Here is a 25,869-nt window from a genome sequence, read left to right as displayed (position 1 = left end):
TATCTAAGTATACATGAGGGTATGTGAGGGCACAGAGCTGCAGTGTATATCCAGCACATTTCTGAGTGTGAAGAACATTCTTTTCTTTGAATCAAGCCGAAGGATATACCCCCTATATAATACCAAACTATAGTCAAACTAGAATAAATTAGGGGTGTTGCTTTATGAGCACTCAAACTTGACATATTTACTACTTGATTAAAGGTTACAGTGAGATGTGTGAGCATTCTCTCGTCAGCAAAATTCAATGAATGATCCAACTATATCGACCCAAATTACTCAGACTTAATCGGGACAGGAACCAACCTGATTAATCTGATTACACATTTGCTTTATTGAATTGAAGATACAAAGTCCTGCATTGTGAAAACACAGCCGCCGGTTGTTTATTGTTAGGACTAGTGCAGAGATGGAGGTTGGTGTAAAGATAGTGAACACACACACACAGGAAAGATCAAGGATGGTTTAATGGTTCAGGTTTTCTAATCTATCTTTAGTGAAACATAAACCGATGTTTTTATAAAACAAGCACATGTTCTTTTCTTTTTTTGTTATCTTAGAAATGTGCAGTGGTGGCTCAGGAGGGAGAGCAGGTTCACAAACTGGAAGGTTGGTGGTTCAATCCATGGACATTATAGAGTTTACAGGTAAGACATGGTTAGAGCATTTCAACTGAAAACAGACACAAGTCGGTAACTTGATCCTATGTTATGTGTGGCCAAAACCACACTGTGAACAGTTGATGCCTTTCTGACAAAACGCCTACTCTATCTATCTAAGTTTTTCTTAAAGAATAATCACCAGAGGTATCAAAAGTATTCACATTCATTTCTCAAGTAGAAGTATAGATACGAGGGTTTAAAACAGGGGTGGGCAACCTGTGGCTCCAGGGGCCACATTTTGCTCTTGGGCCGTTCTCAAATGACTCCATTTGGATTCATCAGAAACAAATGGAAATGAATAACACTTTTTGTCTTTTTTTTTTTTTCTCCAAATTTTTCTATTATTATCACAACCATGAAGCCATTCTGAGGTTGTGCAGGTGTAATAATGCAGACTACACTCTGAATGAATCAAAAAATAGAATTGGTAGTAGTAAAAGTACTTTGTAAACTACTTTGTACTTTATGACACTTAAAGTATTCATCTGTATAAGCCATCACATACCAGTTCATTTTTGCTGCACAACAAAATAATAACAATAATCATCGTTCTCTTTGTGTAGTTCTGTTCTTTCTTTTTAGTTCTAGTAGTAAATGCACAGAAACTTTGATTTACTTTGGACATATTCAGCACAAATTAATCCTAAAGAGCTTAAAGAGCTCTTAAACAGTCACCTTTTCAAGGTAAAACATCTAAGAACAACTTTTGGCTCCAGACAGCGTTTTTCTCTATTTCTGTCCTAAAATGGCTCTTTAGATCATGAAGGTTACTGACCCATGGTTTAAAAAGACTTCTGTAGAAGTTTAAGTATCAAATCAAACTTTTTACTCAAGTTAAAGTGTGAAAGCAGTGGTTTCAAAACTACTTAAAGTGTAAAAGTAAATGTAAGGGGAAAAAAATGCCATTAGGACAAAAGCTTATAGTGCACTACCTATGTCCTTGCTGGAGTGTGACATGATTTGTGTCATGTGCAGGTGCGATGTATCACGTACAAACCAATGGGGTGTCGCAATGATATATGTATATACTTCTCATCCAAACACAATCAAATTCACTCTATCCAGATGGTGCGATTTATCTGGATAGTTGGGTTTTTTTTTTAACAATGACGAGCCTGAATGAAACAGAAGTAACGAGGCTATTTTTAACATGTAAGGAGTAAAAAGTACAGATAATTGAGAAAAAAATGTAGGGTAGATGTAAAAAGTTGGCTGAAAAATAATTAATACTCCAGTGAAGTAGTATTTGTACTTTGTTACTTGACACCTCTGATAATCACCAAATGCAATGAACCATGACTGGTTTAGTTACAACTTAACCCATGAAGACCCAAACAGCCACCAACGACAAACACCATCTACTGATCTGAAATATTTAATATTAATTTAATTTAATATTAATATTTCTGAATCAGTTATCCTGTCAATACATGTAAATAACTGGTGTAAAATACAGTTTGTCCTCCTTTCATGGTCATCAGATATGGCCCATTTGGATGTTCAGAGGCTCCATAGTGAACATGGAAACACCGTCATCTTCTACAACATTGATTCACCAGTAAAACCTATGGAGTTGGATCACTGACAGTACATGGAGACACTTGGTTTATGTTCATGTAATGATACATTTTACTGAAAAACTCACCTTTTGTTTAGTTTTCTATCTTTCTGATATAATAACCCTCAACTTTAGTCTGATCTTTTATGAACAGCTACATGATCAGTGAATTAAATATAGTAAATACCTGATGTTCATTTAAAAAATGCAAAATATATAGAGGACAATGCCATAATAAATATTGATAAATCACTTAAAGTGAAATATAGGGAAAAAAAATAATTTGGAACTGTCACAAAAGTAACACTGGGTCTTTGTGGGTTAACAGTCTGTCATGTCTCCCACCACAGTCACAGTCCACAGAGTTAACAAAGGGATCATGTCATCCTGTTGAAAACATAGTAATAACATCAGAAACGCTAATCTTTAAATGCTGATATGAGTTCTATGACAAGGCGTGAATAAACATGATTAAAGTTGGAGAACCAGACAGTTAAACCAAAGACAGATCAAGATGAGAATATTTAGACACTGATTGTTTAATGGGAATCAGCATGATAGTACATATAATACAGAAAACACATGTCATCAGAATCACTCAAGTGGTTTCATCCCATTTAGTTGTATGAGTTGGAGGCCATAAGTGGTTTCAGTGGAGTCATCTCCTGGGTCGACAGAATGGAACACAAACAGAGTTAATCAGTTATCTGTAACGCCTGTGCTGTGACATATCGTCTGCTATGAAGAAGCAGGTGTGTATCTCATTAGGTTAGCTCCTCCCCTTCACTCCTGAGGATGATCGCTGACCCCTATACGAAGAAAACCTCGACCAGTGCTCTGCTTTGTTTACTAAAAGAACAAAACTCCATCCAGTTCCAGCAATTTTTACAAACAGCTGATTAAATCATTCTGGGCATGTCTTTCAAAACCTGGTCACCCTTATCCTCACTGTGGTTGGATGTGTGCATGTGAATATTCATGATGTTCGTTTTTGTCTCTGTGAGCACGCCATCTCAAAATGAGGATGCTAACTGGAGGAAACACTTATCTGGCACTTGTTTAGACACAGTGACATAAATGATGTACGAGAAACGCAAGTGAGGCAAAGAGGAGTTAGTTTAGGCTCTCCAAGTCACACTGACCCCGAAAACCACAGCGGGACTTATTCTGGGAAAGACCCATTACAAAAACCTAACCATCACTCACTGCGTTTTGCATCGACGCCAGTGGGAAAGCAACAAAGCAGAGGACAGCATGACCATGGCTTCAAACTGTTTGGGCCACAACAAGGTCTGAAGCCTCAGAGCAGTAAATCTAAACTGTTCCTCGGAGAGCCTCCACTCGCCAAATTCATCCATATTTTCTTGGGAGATCTTCTGCATACCACAGTGCAGACGAGCAGAAACCACAAATTCTGAGAAAGCGCCCTGAAATGAGTGATGACGGGGAAAAAGAAGCAGCCAGATTTCATTTTTTTTCCATGAAGTGTTTTGTTAGTTTCCGACAGAGCTTTGCAGGTGTTATGACAGGGTTGCAGTGCATCATGGTCTTGACCTGACTGTAGTTTGGAGCAATCGGAGCCAGTTTTACTCCTTAAAACACATTAGATTCAAGAGATTGTTTTCACATGTGGGATAATGGAAATACAGAATTCCTAAAGAGAGTTTATGTAAATCCCCTTGCCACGTGTCACTATGCTTATTATGGATCAAATGTGAACTACCTCCCTGTGTGAGAAAGACCACCTGACACACTTTGTGTCCATTACAAGCCTTCTATATACAGCTCATTTTACACAAGACAAATGATTTGCAGAAAGATTTGAATATTCAGGCTCCATGCATTAAAAAAAGAAACACTTGTTCTTTGAAATTATTGCCATGGCACAGGCACACTGTAGCTTTTCCAACATCTGGATTCAATGATCTGCCTTTGTCCAATCCACAGTTGCCAGGGCCACACAGATGTGCTGACAGGGTTTTAGCCAATCTGCCATCTCACGTACAGCTTCCTATAATCCTCCTCCTTCACCAAACCCCATCACAGCTCACTGCAGAGCTCTTTAAACGCCTCGCCTCTGCTCATCTGCTTTTCCTACTCTTACCTTCGCGCTACACATCGCAGTCACCCTGTTGATTTGCGGTTTTACATTTCCCAAACATGCGCTGGCCCGTGTGTAATTTGGTGTCACCAACTGTAGCCTGCTGTGTCATGGAAATAAAAGTGCACTGTCATCTTAACAAGTTACTGAATCAGAGCAACCACAGCAAGACAGTTTACAGTAAAAGGCATTTTTTTGGCAGAAAAACAAATATTCAACGTCCCGCCCTTTAATCTTAATTTGGACACAATCACTCAAGATGTGCAGCCATTGGTGTGGTATTTTTGTACTTCCACAAAGAAATCAGACATTCTGGCCTTTTCCCTGGGATTTTCCCCTGACGAAATTTGCTTGATTGCTGCTCATGCTAACTACCCTGTTCTCCATGTGCTCATTTGAAATAACAGATTTCTTCTTCTGCTGCCAGAATAATGAAATACAGTGCATCCTGTGCAGCAGAGGACACATTTTAGAGATTTTAATACAGAACAGCTTCTTGTATTAAAATCTCTTAATGTCCACTAGGTGACCCCTTAGAGGGTTAGGGTCGATTTAACACAGACAGAACCAAGATGATGTTCCCTTTAAAGTCAAGTAATACCTGCATTTTGGCCTTACACTAGTTCTGGTTAACCTCAGCCCTCAACACTGCCATGAGAAAGATGTTTTTGTCAAAGAAAATACACAAATTTAATAGAAAACATCAGAAAATATTGGAAATTCAAGGTGAATTGCATGTGGTAAGGCAGGAAATGTATGTATTCCGCAAACTAACCTCATAAATGTCAGCAACTATAAGTTAAATGTCTATTGGCGGATGTAATATAAAGCTATACATATATATGGAACTAGTTTATTAACCAAAAGCATTTACTGATCACTGAACCACTATTTCTATCAATCTATGTGAAAAATTCACTTAAAATGCAGTGTCTCTGCATCAGATATGACTCATGTGGTTGTTCAGTAGTAAATATAGAAATACGGTAATTTTCTGAAACATTGATTCACCAGTAAAACCCATGTTGATGTTAATATATGCTAGTGGTTATAGATGCTTGTTTTTATGTTCAGTTAATTTTGCTGGATTTTATTGGAGGACATAAGAACACTTTATTACTATTGGGAAATTTTTCAAATTTTTTTATTGTCATGTACAAAATCAAGGTAAATGAAGTTACCATATTTGGTTCCTTACCCCGAAGTGGCAGAACATCAGAACATCACTTTCATAATATTACAATATAAGTGCTGATCCACTGTTTATGCAGAGGTGGACCTTGCAGACCCTGTAGACCACATTGGACCTGAGAATGTTGCCTCACTGTAACTCCTGCTCTCACTGTCTGTAATATGTGTAGAAATGACCAAAAATAGTCACTTGCCCAATAAAGGGTTAACATAATAACCTTTGAATTTACTCTGAGCTTTTCTGAACATCAACATAATCACTAAACGAAATATGAGAAAACACCTTATTTTCATTGAAAAATGTCAAATGCAGAGGATAATATTACAATAAATGGCGATAAATCCCTGAACAGCCCAAAGGTTAAATGTGAAGACATTCACTTAGGAGTCAAAACAAAGATAGTTGTAGGTCTGTGAGGGTTAAAGTTCTCTGAAACTGTTGCTAACATGTGTAACCCTGGTGATGATGTCATTAACATTAGTGTTAATGCCAATGACAAACCTACACAGATGGAAGAAATGGTCTGAACAGCTGTTTTTGAGCTGGCTTGTGTCATACGTAATAATGTTAATGCTCACTGTTGATGTGCTTTATTTTTACTAACATTAGCGACATTTTCAGGTACAGAATTAAAAATGTTAAAATGGTCAGTTGCTGTTAACTTGGCCCCGATTATCCACTTCCATCTGTTTTTCTCAGTTACATTGTCCTGTTCTGCATTCTAAACATTTGTCCCTGCAGTGGGTCAGTTTACCCAGCGTATACTAGTCTCTTTCTGAAAATCTAGTGATTACAGTATTCTGGGAATTGACTCTATGTCTGTGTGAGAGAGTGTATGGGGGAGGGCAATGCATGCTGCCTCAGCACATTTCCAGTGGTTTACTCTGCTTTGTCGCTTACAGTAATCTCTGACTGTGTCATATGGCGCACATCAGTCCCACAGACCAGTCATCCAACAAGTCAGTCGAATGTAGACGCGTACTGTTTGTTGTGCATTTCAGTCCATTCTACTTTGGTTTCACCCACTGCCTGATTAGCTGCAATTTGGACCTACAACAAATAAACTACCTGCAATTCCAGAGCACTTCTTCAGTGTTTCAAAATATCACTTTCACAGAGATTACTTCATTATCTGGCGAACTGTTTTTTTTTTTCTCTCCCTGTCTCTCTCCTGTAATGCTGCACGTTTAGCCCGAGGTCCTGGGGCTTCGAGAGAAACACGACACTCCAAAGCTCTGCTTCCCAAAGATTTGTATCATGGCTCAGAACCAGTTTTGTGCTGAGGTTGCTCCTTTTTCTCCGCTTTTGATCTTTTTTTTTTTCTTTCTTTCTTTTCGCTATTCAGACACCGCTCGAGTTGACTCGGGCTCCATTATCTCACCGAACAAGTGCAGCAGCAGCTTCATTGTCTTTTGACAGATAACTAAAGTAGGTCAGGATATGAAAGCCAAGCTGCAGACCGACGCAGAGGAACAATAGTGGAGAAAGAGGAGAGAATTGCAAACGCAAGGGAGAGAAAGATGGAGGAGCTTTATGAATTTAAGAAAAATACATCCAAGTAAAAACATATCGAGCAGCTGACGCCCTGAGGCCCAAACTTTAGTGGGTGGTAATCCTGTCATAATCGTCTGAAGACAGTTTGACATACACATGCATCTCTTTCTCCACCACATAAATACTTGGATCTTTTTCTTTTCTTATATTGCCGCTATAGGAGTTGGATGCAAACCAGCACTGCGGGGTGGGGAGTGTCCGAGCATGAGCAACATGACATCATTTGGCTGCTGGATGTGTGTTTTAATGCACACTACATTTCTGTTCCTGGCTGTGAATCAACACACAGGTCCTCTCAATCCATAACATGTTTATACTCATATAAACACAGCAGGGAAAAATGAAACTGCAAATATGAGATCCTGATAATGTAGCTCAGGTTTTGAGTTATCAGGGAGGTCAGAGGTGAGTTTTACTGACTGGATATTTACACATTCATGGATCTGAGCTCACTCTGGTCTTCAAATGATACAGGTTGTCTTCCAAATCACATACTTCTTTTTGCTGCAGCTGCCTTTACAAAGTATGTACCGTTGCATTCAGTATGCATATATCTGGGTCGCACTATTACAATAGCTTCATGCTCACACGGAGAGAACTGTGGGCAGAAAAACCAGAAAAGGATGCCAACATGCATAATGCAAAATGTGACTAGATACAGTAGGACAACATGGTAAAGGAAGGATCCCTCAGGGCTTCATTTACATAATGTCACATCATCAAACGTCACTAATGTCTGTAATCCTCCAAAACACTGAATTCATTGGGAGAATTTCCAAGGATGTTTCTCCAGATTCCCTACAATGGTGTGCATGAGTCTTTAAAATGCTGCTAAATGAAAGCGAGCCGACCACAAGCGCCATTAAAACCTCAACAATGAAGAGGGAGAAGAAGAAGAAAGAGTGGTTTGTTTCACCAGTGTAATATGCATTTAAATATGGGCTATGGGTATCTTATTAGGCAACTTCAGCAGTGTATATAATGCATTTCATACACAAGGGCAATTCATTGTGCTTATATATAAATATATGGAGTATCCCGAGGAGAACTACTAAAACAATATTATTATAGTAAAAAAAAAAAAAAAAGACTTGTGATTAAAAGAAGGTACAGTAGTTCAGAATAACATAGTAGTAAGTTATATAAGATTAATTTACACATAAAAGCTTGCTCTGTGTTGCAGCACAACAATTATAAGTCGCTTCACTGTTTATAAATGTATATTTTTGTACGATACTAAATGCCACTCTCAGTAAAAGAACAAAAATGAATGTGTAAATGTGTGTTTACATGTCACCTTCAGTCAGCGAGGTAAACGGCTATTACCACTTTCATTTGTGTTTTCATCTCCGTCTATTAATAAATGTGCAGAGACAATATACAATATTTGTTGCTGAATGACAGAACTGTAGGTGTGAGCTTTTCACCAACACAACCCACACAAAGTATGTATGGATAAGGAGGAAGGATTATTGCCTGCTCTATGAAGGACCAGACTACGAGCAGAGGATCCTTGACTATTTACCAACAGCTTAAATCTTCCTCTGGTATTTAACAGTACGTACAGTAGTATGGGACTCAGGACATTTAGTTGAGGACCAAAGACTTGTGTATACTCCAAGTGCAGGATGGGCATTACACTCTAAACCAGCTTTAAGAATATAAAATTACTTTTGTTAAATTTGGGCCAGATGTGAGAACAGCTGACACGTAGTATAAGACATACAATATAAAACCTCAAGGCTGATTTCATGCAGGATTTATGGCAACAAAAGAAAGTATTGGTGAAACTGCATAGTGTTGCAAACTAATATCGACTCAAAATGTAAAAAAAAAAGTTGAAGTAGAGTTAGGCAATAGGGCCAAAAAGGAGTAAACCTCTGTTTTTTCCCTCGGTGTCTCTGATGTTTCAAATTGTATTGGATTTTATTTATTTATTCCATAATTTTTTGGACACAAAACATTACTGAATGTAGACCTGACCAACTGAGGTAAACCCAGATCATAACACTGCTCCCACAGGCGTGTATTGTAGGCACTAGGCATGATGGGTAATCGTTTCATCCACATCCCTTCACTCTGAACAGGGCCCATCTGGACTCATCAGACTGCATGACCTTTTTCCATTGGAAACACAGCCCAATCTTTATGCTTTCTAGGAAGAAAGGCCTCCAGAGGAATCATTACAATTCCTTTAAAGAATTCAGCTCCTACACTTGATTAATCGAGAATAAATCAATTCACTACCCAGCCCTAAGTTGAACTAGACCAAATCCATCTAGGGTAGAAAGTTTGTTTTCTTAATTAAATTTGTTCAGAAAAATTAAAACTGCTTAAACGTAAAAAGATGGTAAAATTGGCAATGCATATGTAATATGACTGTGGCATGTTCAGCATGTGCACAGCTGTAAATAGCAATTATAGCTTTTTGTTTTGTCTTTATTTCTGATTTTGCTCTTTTTTTGCCCTTGTTTGCTTTGTTATTGCTCCACTCTTGCTGCTGTAAATCTGGACTTTCCCCTTGTGGGACTAATAAAGGGATATCTTATCTTATGACAAAATACAACACAAATAAGTCATAAGTCAAAAAAAAAAAAAAAACAACTTAAAAAAAAACACTAAATTGAGTAAAATTTCAATTATCTAAAGTTTAATTTTCCATTTCATAAGCTAAACAAAATTGCATCTCAATACAGTAAAACGGGGTCATCAGCTTGCCCCTTTTAAATCTCCATCACTTTTATAACGTGACTTTTGATCTTTCCAGCAAAAACAGTCTTCAGCTTCCATCTTTTTTAGAGACGTCATGGCCTTCAACTTGCACCTATTTAGAAAGGTCAAGGTCAAGTGGTGGCTGACGGTTGAGGATTAAAGAAAATGAGGGACAGGGGTTGTCAAAGAAGGTTCAAGTACAGATAGTAAAATGGAAAAAAAAAAAAAACAAGCAAAAAACATTCCTTTGCTTTTATGGCCAAAATGTTGCGCTTTCAGTGGGTAAGAAGTCTTTTGAGATCTTGCTGCTCCCCAACACTGCAATATAAATATAGACATGTATATTAACTTCTGTAAAATATCCATTACATCATGGATTGGATGCACCTTCCCCACTTTTACAGCTACTTTGTTGCTTAAAAGAACCCCAACTCAGCATTTTCTCACCAATATAGACCCCCAAAAGTTTAATTTCTCCCACACACTAAATGTGGTCAGAGCTTAATTGCAAGGGAAATCCCAAAGCGTTGACTTCTATCCACCATCTGTGCATCATATGGTCCTTATACACCACCTGACTCACGCCCAAACTATAAAGGAAGCCCGACCTCAACAGACGGAGTTTACGAACCCTAGCAGCAGCTTGGACCGCAGTTTCACCATGTCCAACATCTGGAGCAAACAAAACAAGTGTCGACATATTAGCATAGTCAACCGGGTCGTAAATCATCAATTTATGAATCATAAATGTGTAAAAGAGTCTCGGGACGATCGTTGAGGAAGGGGAGGTGGAGGAGACAGAGGTTTTGTAATGTCAATGGTGCTCTTTATTTCTGCTCAAATGGATAAAAGAAGGAACTGATGATCTGACCTTTTGAGCCGCACAGGTGACGTCATGTGACACCTGATAAGGTGCAAAGGTGAGGGCAAACAGGGACTGAATGAAGACAGCTTTCTGACAAAGTTTCACATAGGGGGAAGGGAGGAAGAGGAAGTGAAACTGAGGTTACAAATATTTTTTGTCCAACACACAATGGACGCATGATACAACATTTCAAGCATTCCTTAGTTCCTGTCAGGGGTGAGAAAGGCATGAGAAACCAGATTTATCCTGTTATGGGAAATGTGAACTTATAGACGAGGAATAACAGGATGTAAACAAAGAAAGGGCATCGAACTACATCATCAAGAAATGATACACAACTGCACTGACGCACTCAGAAAGGACCGACATGGTTAAGGGTGAAAAGTGTTGAATTAACTCATCTCTGCTGGGGCTGTTTACTGCAAACAAAAACTGTGGCCGGTTGTCTACAGTCCTCAGACATTTATCGAGATCTGCCAAAACAACCAGTGAGTTATGAGTGTTCTGTACTCTCACCATGAGCTCTCCAACCACTCATCTCAATAGGACAATGACCTCGCCGAGTCATAAAATAAGGTCACTGTGAGTGCACTTCGCTTTGATCTGGACGGTTCACAGCGAGTCACGGTGCAGGACCTTTCTTTGAGGACGCATTTGTTATGGTTGAGACAGCATCGCACAAATATTCAAAGCTACAGTACTTTGGCAAACGACACAAACCCGAGGATATCTGAGGGGAACTATAAAAGCTTTCCCTTACCCGCCCTTAACTTTGGAGCGGCCCTACTTTCTGTAATAAGTGTATGTTTGCTGGTATTTGGCACTGACACTAAATAGTCTCTGACAAGGACATGGAAAAGAGAGAATAAACTCAATACATACTGGGGTTTTGGGGGCGTGGTGGGGTCTGTCTATCCATCTGGTAGCTCCACAAGGGGAACCCATATTTGTGGTCGACACAAGTATTTCAATCGAACTTTTGCCGAGGAGGTTATATGCAACAAGTATTTAGAGTTTGGTAGTGATCAGGATTAGGATGTCAAGAGGATTTTAGGAGTAGAAGAGCCACTGTAGTAAGAGGAAAAGTCAGCCTGAAGAACTCAGCAGTGGCAAGAATTAGACTATTTGCAAATTTCTTAGTCATTTTTTACTTCAAAGTAATTATTCTTACAAGTAGACTCTAACTGAATGATAAACAGGTTGAAAGAGTGAAGTTTGCATTAAAAAATTAGCAGTAACAGTCCAACCTTTGCAAACGATGCAAGGTTATTATAATATAAACTAGGGCCGGATTTTTTTTAGCTTTATCTTTTTGCTAAATGCATAAACATTAGGGAAATAATGTCTTAAAGGTTCCACATATAAAATTAACATGTGCTTATGTGAAGTTTGTTTTGGAGTCTGTTATGTGCCGGGAGCTGTGAATGTTAGCTAACTCCATTTTTATGCTAACGATAGCATGTCCTGCACATTGTCGCTGTAGAAGAACAAATAAGCAGAATGGAAGATGTGTATATTTGTGGATAAATTGATCTGAGTTTGCTGATAAAAAGTACCGCACTGCATTGACAGTTGAAATTAGTAAAGACGTGGAGTTAGCTTTTATCAAGAAGTGACGCCACACTTCAATGCTCCTCTCTCAACATACTGTAAGTGACAAATATTATGTGATGTTTTGTCACTGTTTGCTCTGGTTTTATGTTCAATATGTAGGATTTTCATGTGTTTATGTTAAGTTGAAATTCATTAGATTTTGCATCTTGGCAAAAAAAAAACAAAACAAAAAAAAAACAACTCTGACAACTTTCTCATAAGCGCACACAAATTTAACACATTGACCCTTTAAGTATGACCTCATCCAAACATATCAAACAGTAATTGCAGGCTACAGTTTGTTGAGAAAGGAGGGTCCAAACATGGCACCGTGTCAAAATGTGCACACTTAAGTACATATCACAGATTATTACTTGTTCAAATGTGGTATGAACAGTTCGTTTATGGCCACGCTAATAATCATGCATGCAGTTGTTGGCTCAAATATTTGCCAAAAATCAAGTACAAAGGGGGCCCAAGAGACTGGGATCCAGAATTTTGTGCTACACCCCTGCTGCAGAAATCAAAACCAGTGTCAAGCCCACTATGTATCTGGAGTCAGAACATCAAACTTTATGAGCTGTATAGTCAAAAAAACAGGGGGAAAGAATCTAGGAGTGTGCTTATATATGCAGCAGAGGGAACAGAATTTACTATGAGCAGTTTAACCACAAATGTTTCATCAGTGGCTCTGAATCAACACTGTAAAAAGGGTTGTCTGATGGTTAATCATTGCACTGAACTGAAACTGGAATCCACATTAAGAGGGTGAGCATGACTAGTTTGTGTGTCTTGTCCCGAAAAGAAATAATATTCAGCTCTCAAACGCCTCTGATTACTAAATGACCACTTTGCAACGTGAAAGCAGGTCTTACTGAGTCGCCCCCAGGAGCATCGTCTCGTATCTGGCAGATCTGGAGACATGCCAGCACCCGCCCTGTGAAATCAGCATCGCAGCGCACGGAGTTGACAAGTGCGCCTCCCCCTCCAAACGTTGTTTGACATACCCATCGTTATAGGCTTCGCCTCTGGCAGTTTCTTTTTTAAAAGGCAAGCTCAAAGCCACAGATTATACATTCTGCTCACAAACCGTGCGGGTATAATAACCTACAGAGCCACGGGAGGAATCAGGCTTTGTTTCTCATTTGGAGGTTTGCGCGTAAACGGCACCGGACATCACTGAGGGGAGATTTACTGAGGTGCTTCGATATTTTTGATTTCTTTTCTTTTTTGAATTCCTGCTGACTCTTCCCAGGCTGAGCAGGGGATCGTGTCGGCTGCTGTGGATTGTGAGCATCACATGCGGTGACAGCGAGGACTTGAGCGCGCAAAGGCACCTGTGGATGCAGCGAACACCCCCCTAATGTTTGGACTCACACCGTTTGGAAAGAAAGGATTCAGCGCTAGATCGAGTTGATAAACGTTGCGGTTTCGGTCCAACACCCTGCAGCTCTTAGCCGAGAAGACGCACCATGCTGCTGAGCGCCTCCTTCCTGGTGCTTCCCCTGCTGAGCGCGATCACCGGCTGCGGTTCGTCGTACGTGCCGTGCGAGCCGTGCGATCAGAAGGCCCTGTCCATGTGTCCGCCGGTGCCGGTGGGCTGTCAGCTGGTCAAGGAGCCCGGCTGCGGCTGCTGCCTGACGTGCGCGCTCGACGAAGGCCAGCCGTGCGGCGTGTATACCGGACCGTGCACGCGCGGGCTCCGCTGTCTGCCCAAGAACGGAGAGGAGAAGCCGCTGCACGCGCTGCTGCACGGCCGGGGGGTGTGCAGGAACGAGAAGTTGTATAAACTGCTGCACTCGTCCAAAGGTAGGCCTGAGGAGAGATGTGTTATGACTGAATCAGATCACAGCGGCTGGATGCGCCTGCACAGGCCACTGGCTTCCATTCACACACTCATTAAAGCAATTAATGGAGTCAGTAAGTGACACCAGTGGCCTGCTTTAAAGACAGCACACACACACACAGAACACACACACACACACAGAACACACACACACACACACACACACACACACACACAGAACACAACACTGGCAAGCACAGTTAAAACACTGAATCTGTCACGATCCCAACATTTTATATTCAAGGAATCTGCACTGTGTATATCACTGAACCCTTTAAGAGCCTGTGCAGCCAACTCTGAACTCAGATGTTTCACTCCATGTGATTCAGGGAAGCCCACTCCTTCTTTTAGGTTACACTGTAAACCACTATTATGTTACTTTTGTGTATTTAACGTTGTTAAAAACCCACACAGTTCTTGTTTGATCATTTTTCTCCTGAAACCCAGCACTGTGTTTTTGTCCTCTGTGGTGGACAAGAGTTTCACAGCTTTATGTTTAAAGAAAAAAAAAAAAAAAAAAGACATTTCATTAAAAATAAATAAATAAATAAATCTATCTGAAAAATCAATCATGTGAAAAAGCCTAAACTTTTGCATACTGGGTCTCAGGAGGATATATAATCACTTTTCAGATTTTTATTTTCCTTTTCTAAGGTGTAAAGTTGTATTTACATGTCTGGGATATGAATATTTAGTGCAAAAATAGCTTAATGACTTCTTGACACTAGGAGGTGCACTGAGCACGAACTGTTTGATAATAAAGTCATAGTAGATATTTAAGAGTAAAATGTGTACAACTAATTAGAGCAAGGTGATAGACTGTCACATTTTATTATTTATTATCATGATAATTTATTGCGATATGCATATTTCTTTTACCTGTAAGGTTTATGTTGTTTACATTGTCAGGTTAATGCTTCCAAATTGGCTGTTGTTTTTGTTGTAAAACCTTTAGAATAAGTATATCATTGCAACTTCCATGTTTAAGGGCTGATTTTAGGGCTTCTCTCATACTTTGCAGAATATTTCAGAAATCTGATTGTTGTTGTGTCAACTTATATGAATATTTTTTTTATCCTGACAACATTTTTGGCCATATTGCCCAACCCGACAATTACTCATGTATCAATAACAAAGTATGATGAAATTGGCACAAACAGAAATGTAACTATCAGTGGAAAACAGCCTGTCCACCAAGTCATTATAATAATACACAAAATGAAATATTATTTAGGCGTTCAGCGTAAAATAATGTCCAAAACCTGTTTAATATCTCATCTTTTCCATGTCATGTTTGTTTTATTTCTTGAGAAACCTAGTTCTGGTACAAACTGCCAAAAAAAGAGCAAGGAGCTGTTCTGCATCGTATGATTGCACGCACCATAAATCAGCTCAGATTGTCGTAAAGGCACCGTTCAAGCCTCCAAAATCAGAGAATCTCACGTTTGGGTTCAGAGGGAATTTAAAGCCCGCCGATCGTAAACAGTTCAAATTTTATTTAATGTTTTGTAAAACATGTGCGACGCTTCGCCAGCCTCTGGACTACAGTTGGAAGAAGCTTTGCCGCTAAAGTTAACAGATGGATAAATACGGTACTCCTCCCTTGTAGGAATTTTAATAAAGGCCTCAAATGTCACCCAGACACAGCAGCAGTAATGTGGTGGAATTATCAGCCCTGGTCTGTCCAAAAAACCATCAACATGTTTTCTAACTTTGTCTTAAAACTTTAAGGTGCAATAAAAAGATGGTGAAATGTAGAAGGTGAGTTTAGGTGCCCTCCGCCGTCTTGTTAGGAGCCACCACGGCTGATGTGGGTCATGTCCCTGCCTCCTTTTAAGACATCCTGACACCTGTCATTACCAAGGCACACGACTCAAAAGCCCCCCTTGTGTCTTGACCCTGTGAACTCTGTCAACAATTGGCGCAGAGTGCCGATCAAGCTGTCATCTCACTTTGAAAGGTCCTTGTGGGGCTTGCGAGACATAAATCAGTGGGTTTCATGTGAGTGGCCCATCGCCTCGGGGTCGCCCACCACCACTACCACCACCCCACCCCCACCTCCCCAGCCGACATAAAACAAGGGAGAAGATTACAGGTAGTGCTCTGTGAGGCTCCTTGTTGGCTCCTTTTGAATGGCACTGGCAGCTCAGGGACAGTCGCAGTGTCTGCTGGGGAGCGACGTGGACAGCTTTGTGGGGAATATTTGTTCCCTCTAAGGTGTTAAATCATATTTTACCCCACTCCCTTTCCTCTGTGCTCTCTTGTTGTCCTTTTCTTTCCTTTGTCAGTTCCCATCCACACCTCCACTCTCCTCCTCCACCACCCGAGCCTTTTTCCCACACACCTTTTTTTGTCTCTGCGTCTCTATTCTCTCTCACCACATTGGCTCTTCTCCTCTTTCCCCTGCCTGGCTACTGTCCCTCTTCCTCTTTTTCACCCTATTCTTCTTTCCCCACTCAGTCTCACCCTTTCCCTTCTGTCTTTTTCACCTCAGTTTCCAGCACATTATAGCGTACAAGCACTGCAACTCTAGAAACATAAATAATCTTTCTGGCTGTGTCAAACCTCAGTGTGCTGAGCCAAAGAACCGCAATGTTTCTGGAAGTTAGACTAAAGCTCTGGAGAAAAGGCAGAAGATAAGAAAGGAGGAAGCTATTATTATAGGTCTCGTATTAATGGTTCAATATGTAAGTTTGTGTGTCCTCATACGCCTATGTAAAGTTTGTGTTGGAATCTTTTTATGCTGGGAACTGGTCGTTTGTTGATGTTAGCATACTCCATTTCTGAGCTAACGACTGTCTTGGTTACCTACAGCCATGATAAAACAGGCTGTGCACAGATTTTACTAGTAGACTCAGGTCTGCTTTTTCTGATGATCCTGTTTTTCAGACTCTCATTACCTGATTTGGACCAGTATGTGGCAAAAATTGTACTTCCAGTAATTTGTAGCATTTTCTAGGTTTAAAGGAAATAAGTACAGTTTTAGCTTTAGTTTGAGTTGTTCTGAAATGTTTAATTTTCAGCAAGTACAACCATTCCCCTTTCAATCAGACTGAGGAGAAAAAAAAGATCAATGTAGCAAACCATATGTTCCCTTTTTGGTGGGTGGCTGCATCTCAGGAAGTAGAGTAGGTAGTCCAGAAAAAAGTGGGTTGGAGGTTTGAACCCTGACCCCTACCCACATGTTGAAGTGTCTTTGAACAAGACAATGGACCAGTTACTCCCAGTGACTACGATAGGTGAAGGTGACAGAGTGGAAAGCATTTTGAGTACCAGGAAAGTAGAAAAAAATATATATATTTAATAAGAAGTAACTAAAAACCACAAATGTAATTAAATTAGCACACATTTTATTTTGACATATTGGATGATAGGAAGTAGTATATTCACACAACAGAACAATACAAGTTGACAGTACTAATGGGTTGGTACTATAATAGTTACCATGCCAACACAGACTCCAACATAAAGTCGACATAAGCACACAAGCTAATGTTACATATTGCACCTTTAAACTTCATACATTACATAAGTCACACACAATTCCTTTTATTTTAGCATGGTTCCTGTAACATTGAAACACTGCTCCAGCTTTTTGGCTTCACTCTTTCAGTCAGAGTAAGATAATGCCAACCTCTTGAATCATAGGCTTGGTTTTATATTATGTTAAAAAGCACAAAGGGTGAGCCTCCAATCTGCTATTCATCTACCCTTCCCTTTCCCGCACCATCTCTCCTCCCTCCCACTTCTGTTTAGTCCCACCCTTGTCTCTTCATCAGTACCCCCTCCCCTCCTTGTCTCCCTCCCCACCTCAATCTCTGTGCTGCAGGCCCAGGCTGTGTACGGTGATTCAGCAGAATGCAGGCTGAGCGTGGGTTACTGAGCCCCCCCCCCTCCCTCCTCCTCCTCCTCCTTTCCCTCCTCTCTCCTCCCGTCTGTCTACCCATCAGCCGGCTTCTCCATTAACTCCACATCTCCCGCTGGGCACTCTCTCATCACATAAATTAAACAACACCCTTACGCACACTAGTAAATACACACCTCATAAAAATTTTGCACAGAAGAACTACAGAATAAGATGAATGATGGTAGAATAGACGATTAAAATTCTGTTACAAAGTTCGGAAAATATCAAGTCAAGAGGGAACCCATACGGAAATGTAATCTAACACATACTATACAACAGATTCAAAAGTTGTGTCTCCATATACAGTATGTTATTACAAACATACAGTATATGTTATCACAAACATATATTGTTTGTATATGAAGACTTACATTTATGCATGATGACACAATGTTGATAAAGTTGAGTCTCACAGAATGATGTCATGTGATACTAAATTTTATTCTCAAAAACACTGATCTGTAATTCTCAGAAAAAATATTTAATAGTTTTACAAACTGAACAAAAAGTAATACTACAATGATGATTGTTAAAATTGACAGAAATCCTTTGTTTATTTTTTGGCATGTATTCCAAACTTTCACGCTAACATATTGACTTCACCTTATCTTGGCTTTGAAAATTTGAGACTTTTCAGATGAGGAGATATGAAAACAGCTGATTAACAGCTCTTCAGCCAAGACTCATGCATGCTATTTAGACTTAAGTTTTCCATAATGGCATGACATGCCGTCATATTGTCACTTTTTTCAGTATACACTCCAGATGGAGAGGCCAGAGCTGTAGTATGAAATTCAAATTTTGACTACTGTAGCTTTAAAGGTACCTTCATAAACGCAAATTCAGATTTTCTATAACAGCTTTGTTTCTTTCACTCATAATTACACATAGTGATATGTTCCTTGTATTGTTTTGCAATATATCACAATATATGGATTCCTTTGCTGTCCTATGTATTGCATTGTCAGATTCTTGCCAGTACACAACCCTATGTTATTATATGAAAATGTTCCAATTTCCAGTGTCATACATAGCTAGGGCACATTTGTACATATGTATGTATTTATTTGTACAGATATTTCCTATATGGAATCATGTACATAATTACAATTGCTTACTAGCTTAAATCACCTTTTCCTGCTGGGATCCAGTTTTCGGGGTCACAATGCATCGCAATTCAAGCATAAGGAAAAGTAAATTAAAGAAAGAAAAAACTTGAGACATGATCAGTCAGCACAGGTCAGATTAGATGAGCCTAAGGATTAACAAGTGAGGACTTGATTGGACTTAACATTGGCAGCTGATCTGCCTCAGTTTTCTTTGCAGAAAAAAAAAACAGTGTCAGCAAGACACTGGAAGGAATCTGTCTACTTTTTGTCAAGAATCTGTCATTAGAGAGCGGGATGATGGGAGAGATAACGTCATTATCAGCAGCAGCCTGAAAGGGTTTAAGCATCATTTGCCTGGAGTGACCTTGTTTCAACTGGCCAGTTAGTTTAGTAGCTTAGTGATCACGTCAGTGCAGAAATGGAGGGGTTTATATGCAGAATCTGCCGAAATATTACGGAAACTAGTGCGTGACACAGCAGTGGAAATGGGCCAACAGTGGCTTAGGACACATACAAAGCTAATGCATGTTTAAAGCTATAAATGAAGTGAAATATCAGTGCATTTGGGAAAGAAAGCCACAGCCACTCATTCTGGCCTTGACACAGCCGGTTGCGGTCGTATGAATAGAGGGAGGGGACAAGGAGGGAGAGGGGCTAGGGCTGAGGTTACTGCGACTGTGTGCGACTCCTCAAAATTTAGCAAAGAGCTGTATTTTTGCACAGATGAAAGATGCATGTAGATCAGGGTTGCTTTGGGGGCTGGGACCCAAAATGGGCTGCGGCTATTTCTGGTGGCTTGCCACATGACAAGTGTAATAGCATGTTTTCATGGGTCTGGGTGCCAGGGTGAGACTAAATATCTCATTTAGGTCACTGGCTATAAAAGTTTTAAAACCCCTGGTCTACATATACCCCAAACTGGCAACCTAACTTGCCATAAATGTAGGCTATGTTGTCCTGTATGTCAACACATCCAATCTGAAGCTGGCCAGTAGCCACTAACTGTGCTAAATAAGCATTTAGCCGGTGCAGTGAAATCATCACATCGTGTTGTGACGTTTCCAAATTCAATACTCCTACCCTGTGCCCACCACCCGTCCTGAGTTTAGCTTGACATTTTAATTTTAGCCACTCTGATCCCAGGTGGGAGCCATCATACTGCTTCAGTTTTGACCCCTCTCCAAACACACCCTTGAAAGCAACAGAAAAATGCTTTGAAGCCGTGTTCACACAGGACTAATATTACACCTGTGGACATTAAGCTGTTTGTAATAATCAGTATCTCTGGTTATTTTAATCCTGTCGCTGTGTCTGTAATTTGTTTCTGTGTAAATTACCAACTGTACTTCAGTGGAGACAGAGCTTTTCTGATAACAGTCATTCTGAGGTGATCAAGCTCTGGCTGCTGGATTTTTTTTGGTTCACATTCTTGTTCTTACTTGCATCGCTGATGTGTTTGTCTTCTGTCATCCCTGGGTTTAAAATTAAAAAGAACTGGTGGAACTCAAAAGAAAGGTCTTAAATGGACTCCTTAAGTCAGGAAATGTAAAAATAGCAGCAGTAAATTTGGATACAAAGGTAGATTTTACTTATACAGTATATGACATCTACACATAGGGTTTTAATAATTAGTATATTATCATTTTCACAGCTTAAAACTATTATATGTACATTTCTGTTTTGAAAATTTTGATAAACAGAAGGTGATATGTCTTTTTTTTTTTTTTTTACATGGATTTAAAATATATCAAAAGTTTGCAAAATTCAATGAAACATTCACTTTCATTTACTGTACATTACATTTGGCTATCTGTGACTAGTATCATATTCTTTTACTGGAGTACATATAAGGTTACTTGTGGATACTTTATCAAAATGCTGGCATACATTACTAAATGTAATATTAACACAACTGAACATGATTTCCGTTTGAGTCATACCTAATAGTTTTCATGTGCAGAGGTAGTCAAAACAGATCCTATTATTTACTGTGTTTCAGACAGTCTGTTGTGATAATGGGAGTTACTGGTCTGCACTAATAGAAATTAATGAACACATGCAGCATTCATCAGGATAATATTCCAGCTTGTATCTCAATAGCACTTTGTAACAATCATTGACTCTATATAAGAGATTGGCAAATCCTCTGACGGTTTGTGGAAAAACTAAGGAGTGAACTCTTAATACTAACAAACTGAAAACACATCAACTACTGGTCATGATAAATGGCACCAGGTGATGTTGACTACACAAGAAACATACAGTTGTGAGTCACTGTAGCTTCTAGTCTGCCCTCGGTCTAACATTGGATGAAGTGGTACTGCTGCTGTACGTCTGGTGTTTTATGTAAATAATACATGAACGTTTGTAGAATGGATTCAGTATTATGATTAGGTTCATTAGCTACAGCTGCACTGGAGTTTCAGGAGAAAAAGGCTTAAGTTCATTGCAGGGGGCTGACGCTAATACTGAAACCCTCTGATAAAACACTTGCCCTGTTTGTTGATTTCAGGAGTTAATGGTTGAATTTCCCATTACCAGAGTAACCTTTAAAGTACCCCTGCCCCCTCTTGTGTCTCTGTTTGCCTCCCCTTCAGACGGGGAAACTCTTGATGATGCCAGGCTACCCATCCCCGAGACGATGCCTCCCCAAGCCAAGGTGCCCTTATACAGAATAGACCACATCAGCAGCCGCAAGGCGAAGGCGATGAAGCAGGCCAAGGACAGCAATAAGCTGCGGTCTCGGCTGGGACCAGCCAGCAACCTGGATTTCACTCCACACAGCCTTGATAAGCTGGAGCCAGAGTTTGTAAGTGAAAAACAGATTTCTAAGATGCATACTGGGATAAAAAAAAAACCTCCTTCAAGGCTGCAGCAGAATGTATTTGGTTTGGTCGTTGGCACATGAATAGACGTTTGCTTGAATTTAAATCCGTAAAATCTCAGATGAAGCTTCAGCTTTTATTTCTCTGGTACACTGAAAAAAAGAGGCAACATGTCGGACCAGGCCACTTTCACACATGACAGCATGCTGTGAACATAATGAAATTGCCAGATTACTGAAGTGCTAATTACTGGAGGTGTTTTCCACTCTCCTTAGTTTTAGTTTGAGGGCATTTCACACTCCATCTCTTCATGTTTTGCTCGTATTTGTGATGATGTTTTCAGGGTCCCTGCAGGAGAAGACTGGACAATCTCATTCACAGTATGAAAGACACTTCTCGGGTCTTCGCTCTCTCCCTGTACATCCCCAACTGTGACAAGAAGGGTTTCTTCAAGCGCAAACAGGTGCAGTTACAACCCGAGACTCACAAGCATGCAACATCTTGAATCTGAAAAACAACGCTCATTTTTTTTCTCGTGCATTTTCATGCAGTGTAAGCCTTCTCGTGGTCGGAAGAGGGGCATCTGCTGGTGCGTCGACCGATTCGGTGTGAAACTTCCTGGCATTAACTACGCCGGCGGAGACCTGCAGTGCAAAGATCTTGACAGCAACAGCAACAGCAACGAATGAGAATGGTTGAGCCCTCATTTCATTTAAAACCTGCCAATCAAGCTAGCACACTTAATGACTGCCAATCAGGAAACACACATATATATATATCTATATATGGTCAGGTGTGATGGACTGCTCCTTTTTTTTTTCTCAAGGGGGAGCTGATGTGAGGAGCGTGCTTCAAGCATCTTCTGGTTTTGATGTAACGCTTTAGGTGAATCTGGCTCCCCATCGACTGTGTACCATGTTTGAGGCTACAACCTCATCTCTTCATATCCATAGATAATAGAGAAATATATATATTTGTATCATATTGAAAACATGTTGTGTACTGAGTCCCAGTGGCAAGTTATATATTGCTAATTTTACTCTAAGAAAGACAAGACATATTTTAAATGTGGCTAAACATCATTATTTTTTTCTTATTTTTATCATAGTGGTGATTAACACAAAAGGCAGACCATTAAATAGAAAGTAAATGAGGTATTTTATGTTACCGTTAACCTGTGTGACCAACATAGTGACATAAGAGGCCATTTTTATACCAAATAACTGCTGCAGAAAGAGTCGCTGCAAATTAAACAAACTTGGATACTGCATTCTTTAATTTGAAAAAATAAATATACCCATGCAGAGATGTAATTAATATACATATATTGAATTTTTAGGGAAACACATGCACAAATTATATGTGAAACCTATTGGAAATTGCCATCTTGCTATTTTAAAAAAATCCTAATTTATTTTAAGGATTTATAAATCTTATGTTGTTCAGTATGTTACATACACTTCACAAGTCATTAATAAAGATTTTAAAAAGGAATTACATTATAGTAATTGTATCCATTTGGCCTAAATGCAAGATAACATACATTTTAAGTATGATTTCTCTTAAAAGTCTGTTTATCAGTCAGTAAGTTAGACCGTTTACTAATGAGTTACTCTCATTATAAAATGAAAAATGGAACCTTACTGTAAAGTATAACATCCCTATTGAATTACAGTTCTTTTTATTAGAAACCTTCTGCTGGAGCTGTTTATTTGTTGATGTTAGATATTTCAGTTTTGAAGCTAACAAATATTTCTGTTGCCTACATCCTTATTAACATGAAAACATGTTTTAAGTGCTGTTAACTAGAGATGAAACACATGAATGCTGATTATAATACATACAAAAACTGGCAAATAAATCAGCATTTTGTCTAAACTGCCTCAACATGCCACTTCCTGAGCCTTCCCACTATAGCGCTCATGTAGCGTTGGTATTTTGGATCACTCATCAAATTTGTATATATCTGTCCTTATCTAATTTGAAGAAGTAACTAATTATATTTACATCCAGAAACAGTGGTGTTATAATACTTACAATGCTGCTCCGAAAATAGGTAGTTCTTGGTTAGTATAGACATGAACCACTGCTAGCTAAAAACAGGTAGAGAACAGGTTCAGATAGGTTAATTTAATGTATGTGCAAATGCCAATGCTTTAAAGCGAACTTTAACCTTTAGTTTAGAAATTAAATCAGCTATCATCAGTGAATTACCAACTCCTAGTTCAACAGATAATATCTGAAACCTAAAGGTCAATGTGGACTTTTTTTGCCAAACAACAGGCCACTGGCCATATTTACAACCTTATCAACACCCAAATTATGATCCATTCTTAACATATGACCTTATAGTGAACATAAATGGCAAGATTCTGCTTCATAGAGGAGTATATGTATATGTATGTTTCTGTATGGGTAAGAGGAGTGCAACTGTGTCAGTGTCAGAGTTTAAGTCACAGTACATTTCAGTTACTGTCCTTTAATGTCAAATAATGCACAGAAATTCCACTTCAACTATCAGTTTATGATTCATGTAATCCAAATATTTTCAAGACTGATGTTTTTGAGATAGTCTGTTAATTTTTATATTGAAACATTTATTATATAAGTTATGTACCCTCATCCTCCATACAGACCCACAGACACTTTAATGAACACACAATCAGGATGAAACTGAAGTACTGTAGTTTTAAAAGGCCTTTTTTGAGTCCATATACTGTGTTATGCCTCCACTGTTTGTAAATGTATGTACAGTTTGTGTGTGCATGCTCCTGAGTACGTCTGTCTGTATGTGTGTGTGTGTGTGTGTGTGTGTGTGTGTGTGTGTTATATGTGCCCTTATAGTTCTCATCTCCAGTCCATATTCTCTCATGTCCAGCCTACCCAAAGCTACTTTACAACACACACACATACGCAGGGTGCCGTGCGTTTCCCTTCACAGCTCACACACAAATTTTATGCAAAGGCACCGTGACGCTTATGTTTCCACGTGGGGGGTCCTCGCCCGCCACCACGCAGGCAAATCCGCTGGCCGACCTGCTCTCAGGGTTTGTTAGGTCCTCCGTCCTGTCAAGAGCAAGGTCGCTGAGTTTGTATGGAAATTCAAGTGCCTTCTGCCCAGCGCCACTTTGAATTCTGATTTGCATGTGCATCCATTGTGTTGTCAGATGTTTGGTTTTCATGGTTTCAGTCAGAAGATCATTCACTAAAGCACTGCTGATGACAGAGGACAAATGTTTTTGTTCTTTTGCTTTTTGTTTTTTTTTTTGTTATAATCTCAATGCTCAATTAATGACATTTATAATCTCAGACATTCCTAATGCCTGCACATGATGTGCTCACTTTATCGCGTCGACAGGGGCTCCTCTGCCTATTCTTTCCAGTAAAACACCTGTTTTGCTCTTGTTTCCAAAACACATGTAAACACAACACAGTGACACTTTTTAGAATCTAAAAAAAAAAAAGATTAATGTGAACATTATGGTGAAATATTTATCAGGAGTGTAATTGATGTACTTTTTTTGTAATGACAAAGTACTATTTAAATAAAGTTCATGTACTCACAATTTGTTTATCTATGTTCATTTGTGTATGAACTGCATAGGGGAGACTGGGGAGTGTTGTAACACCAAGTAATTAATGCTTGGTTTTTGATTTACTGTTTTGAAGCACAGAGTTTGTGTTGTAGCTGTTACCATACTGGGTTTTTGGAAAAAAAAAATTGGCCTAAAGGGAGGAAATGGGAAAGAGCGAGGGGTGATGGAATGTCACCTTACAGACAGAGTTGAACATTAAATTTAATGATGACTTTGTGTAAATCATCGTCTAAATTATTATCTAATGTCCATTTTGCATAAGACACTTAATAGTGCGCTATGTCGCCTAAAAATAACCAGTGAAACTTGCATAATATTTACATAATATTTGATGGACTTTTTGGTGTAA

At 39.3% G+C, this 25,869-nt stretch overlaps 1 protein-coding gene across 1 annotated transcript; it reads left to right on the top strand.

The window, feature by feature from the left end:
* Nucleotides 1-13,227: 13,227 nt before the first annotated feature.
* Nucleotides 13,228-25,490, top strand: igfbp5a (insulin-like growth factor binding protein 5a). Its single transcript, XM_030157015.1, has 4 exons — nucleotides 13,228-14,046; nucleotides 21,697-21,908; nucleotides 22,268-22,387; nucleotides 22,476-25,490. The coding sequence occupies exons 1-4, from the start codon at nucleotides 13,710-13,712 to the stop codon at nucleotides 22,611-22,613; spliced, it is 807 nt and encodes a 268-aa protein (XP_030012875.1). The 5' UTR covers nucleotides 13,228-13,709; the 3' UTR covers nucleotides 22,614-25,490.
* The last annotated feature ends 379 nt before the right edge of the window (nucleotides 25,491-25,869 follow it).

The sequence above is a fragment of the Sphaeramia orbicularis genome, chromosome 2, assembly GCF_902148855.1.
Source record: "Sphaeramia orbicularis chromosome 2, fSphaOr1.1, whole genome shotgun sequence".
NCBI classification, from domain to species: Eukaryota; Metazoa; Chordata; class Actinopteri; order Kurtiformes; family Apogonidae; genus Sphaeramia; species Sphaeramia orbicularis.
Note: the sequence above shows the minus strand (reverse complement) of the source record. Positions and strands in the feature narration are given on the sequence as shown.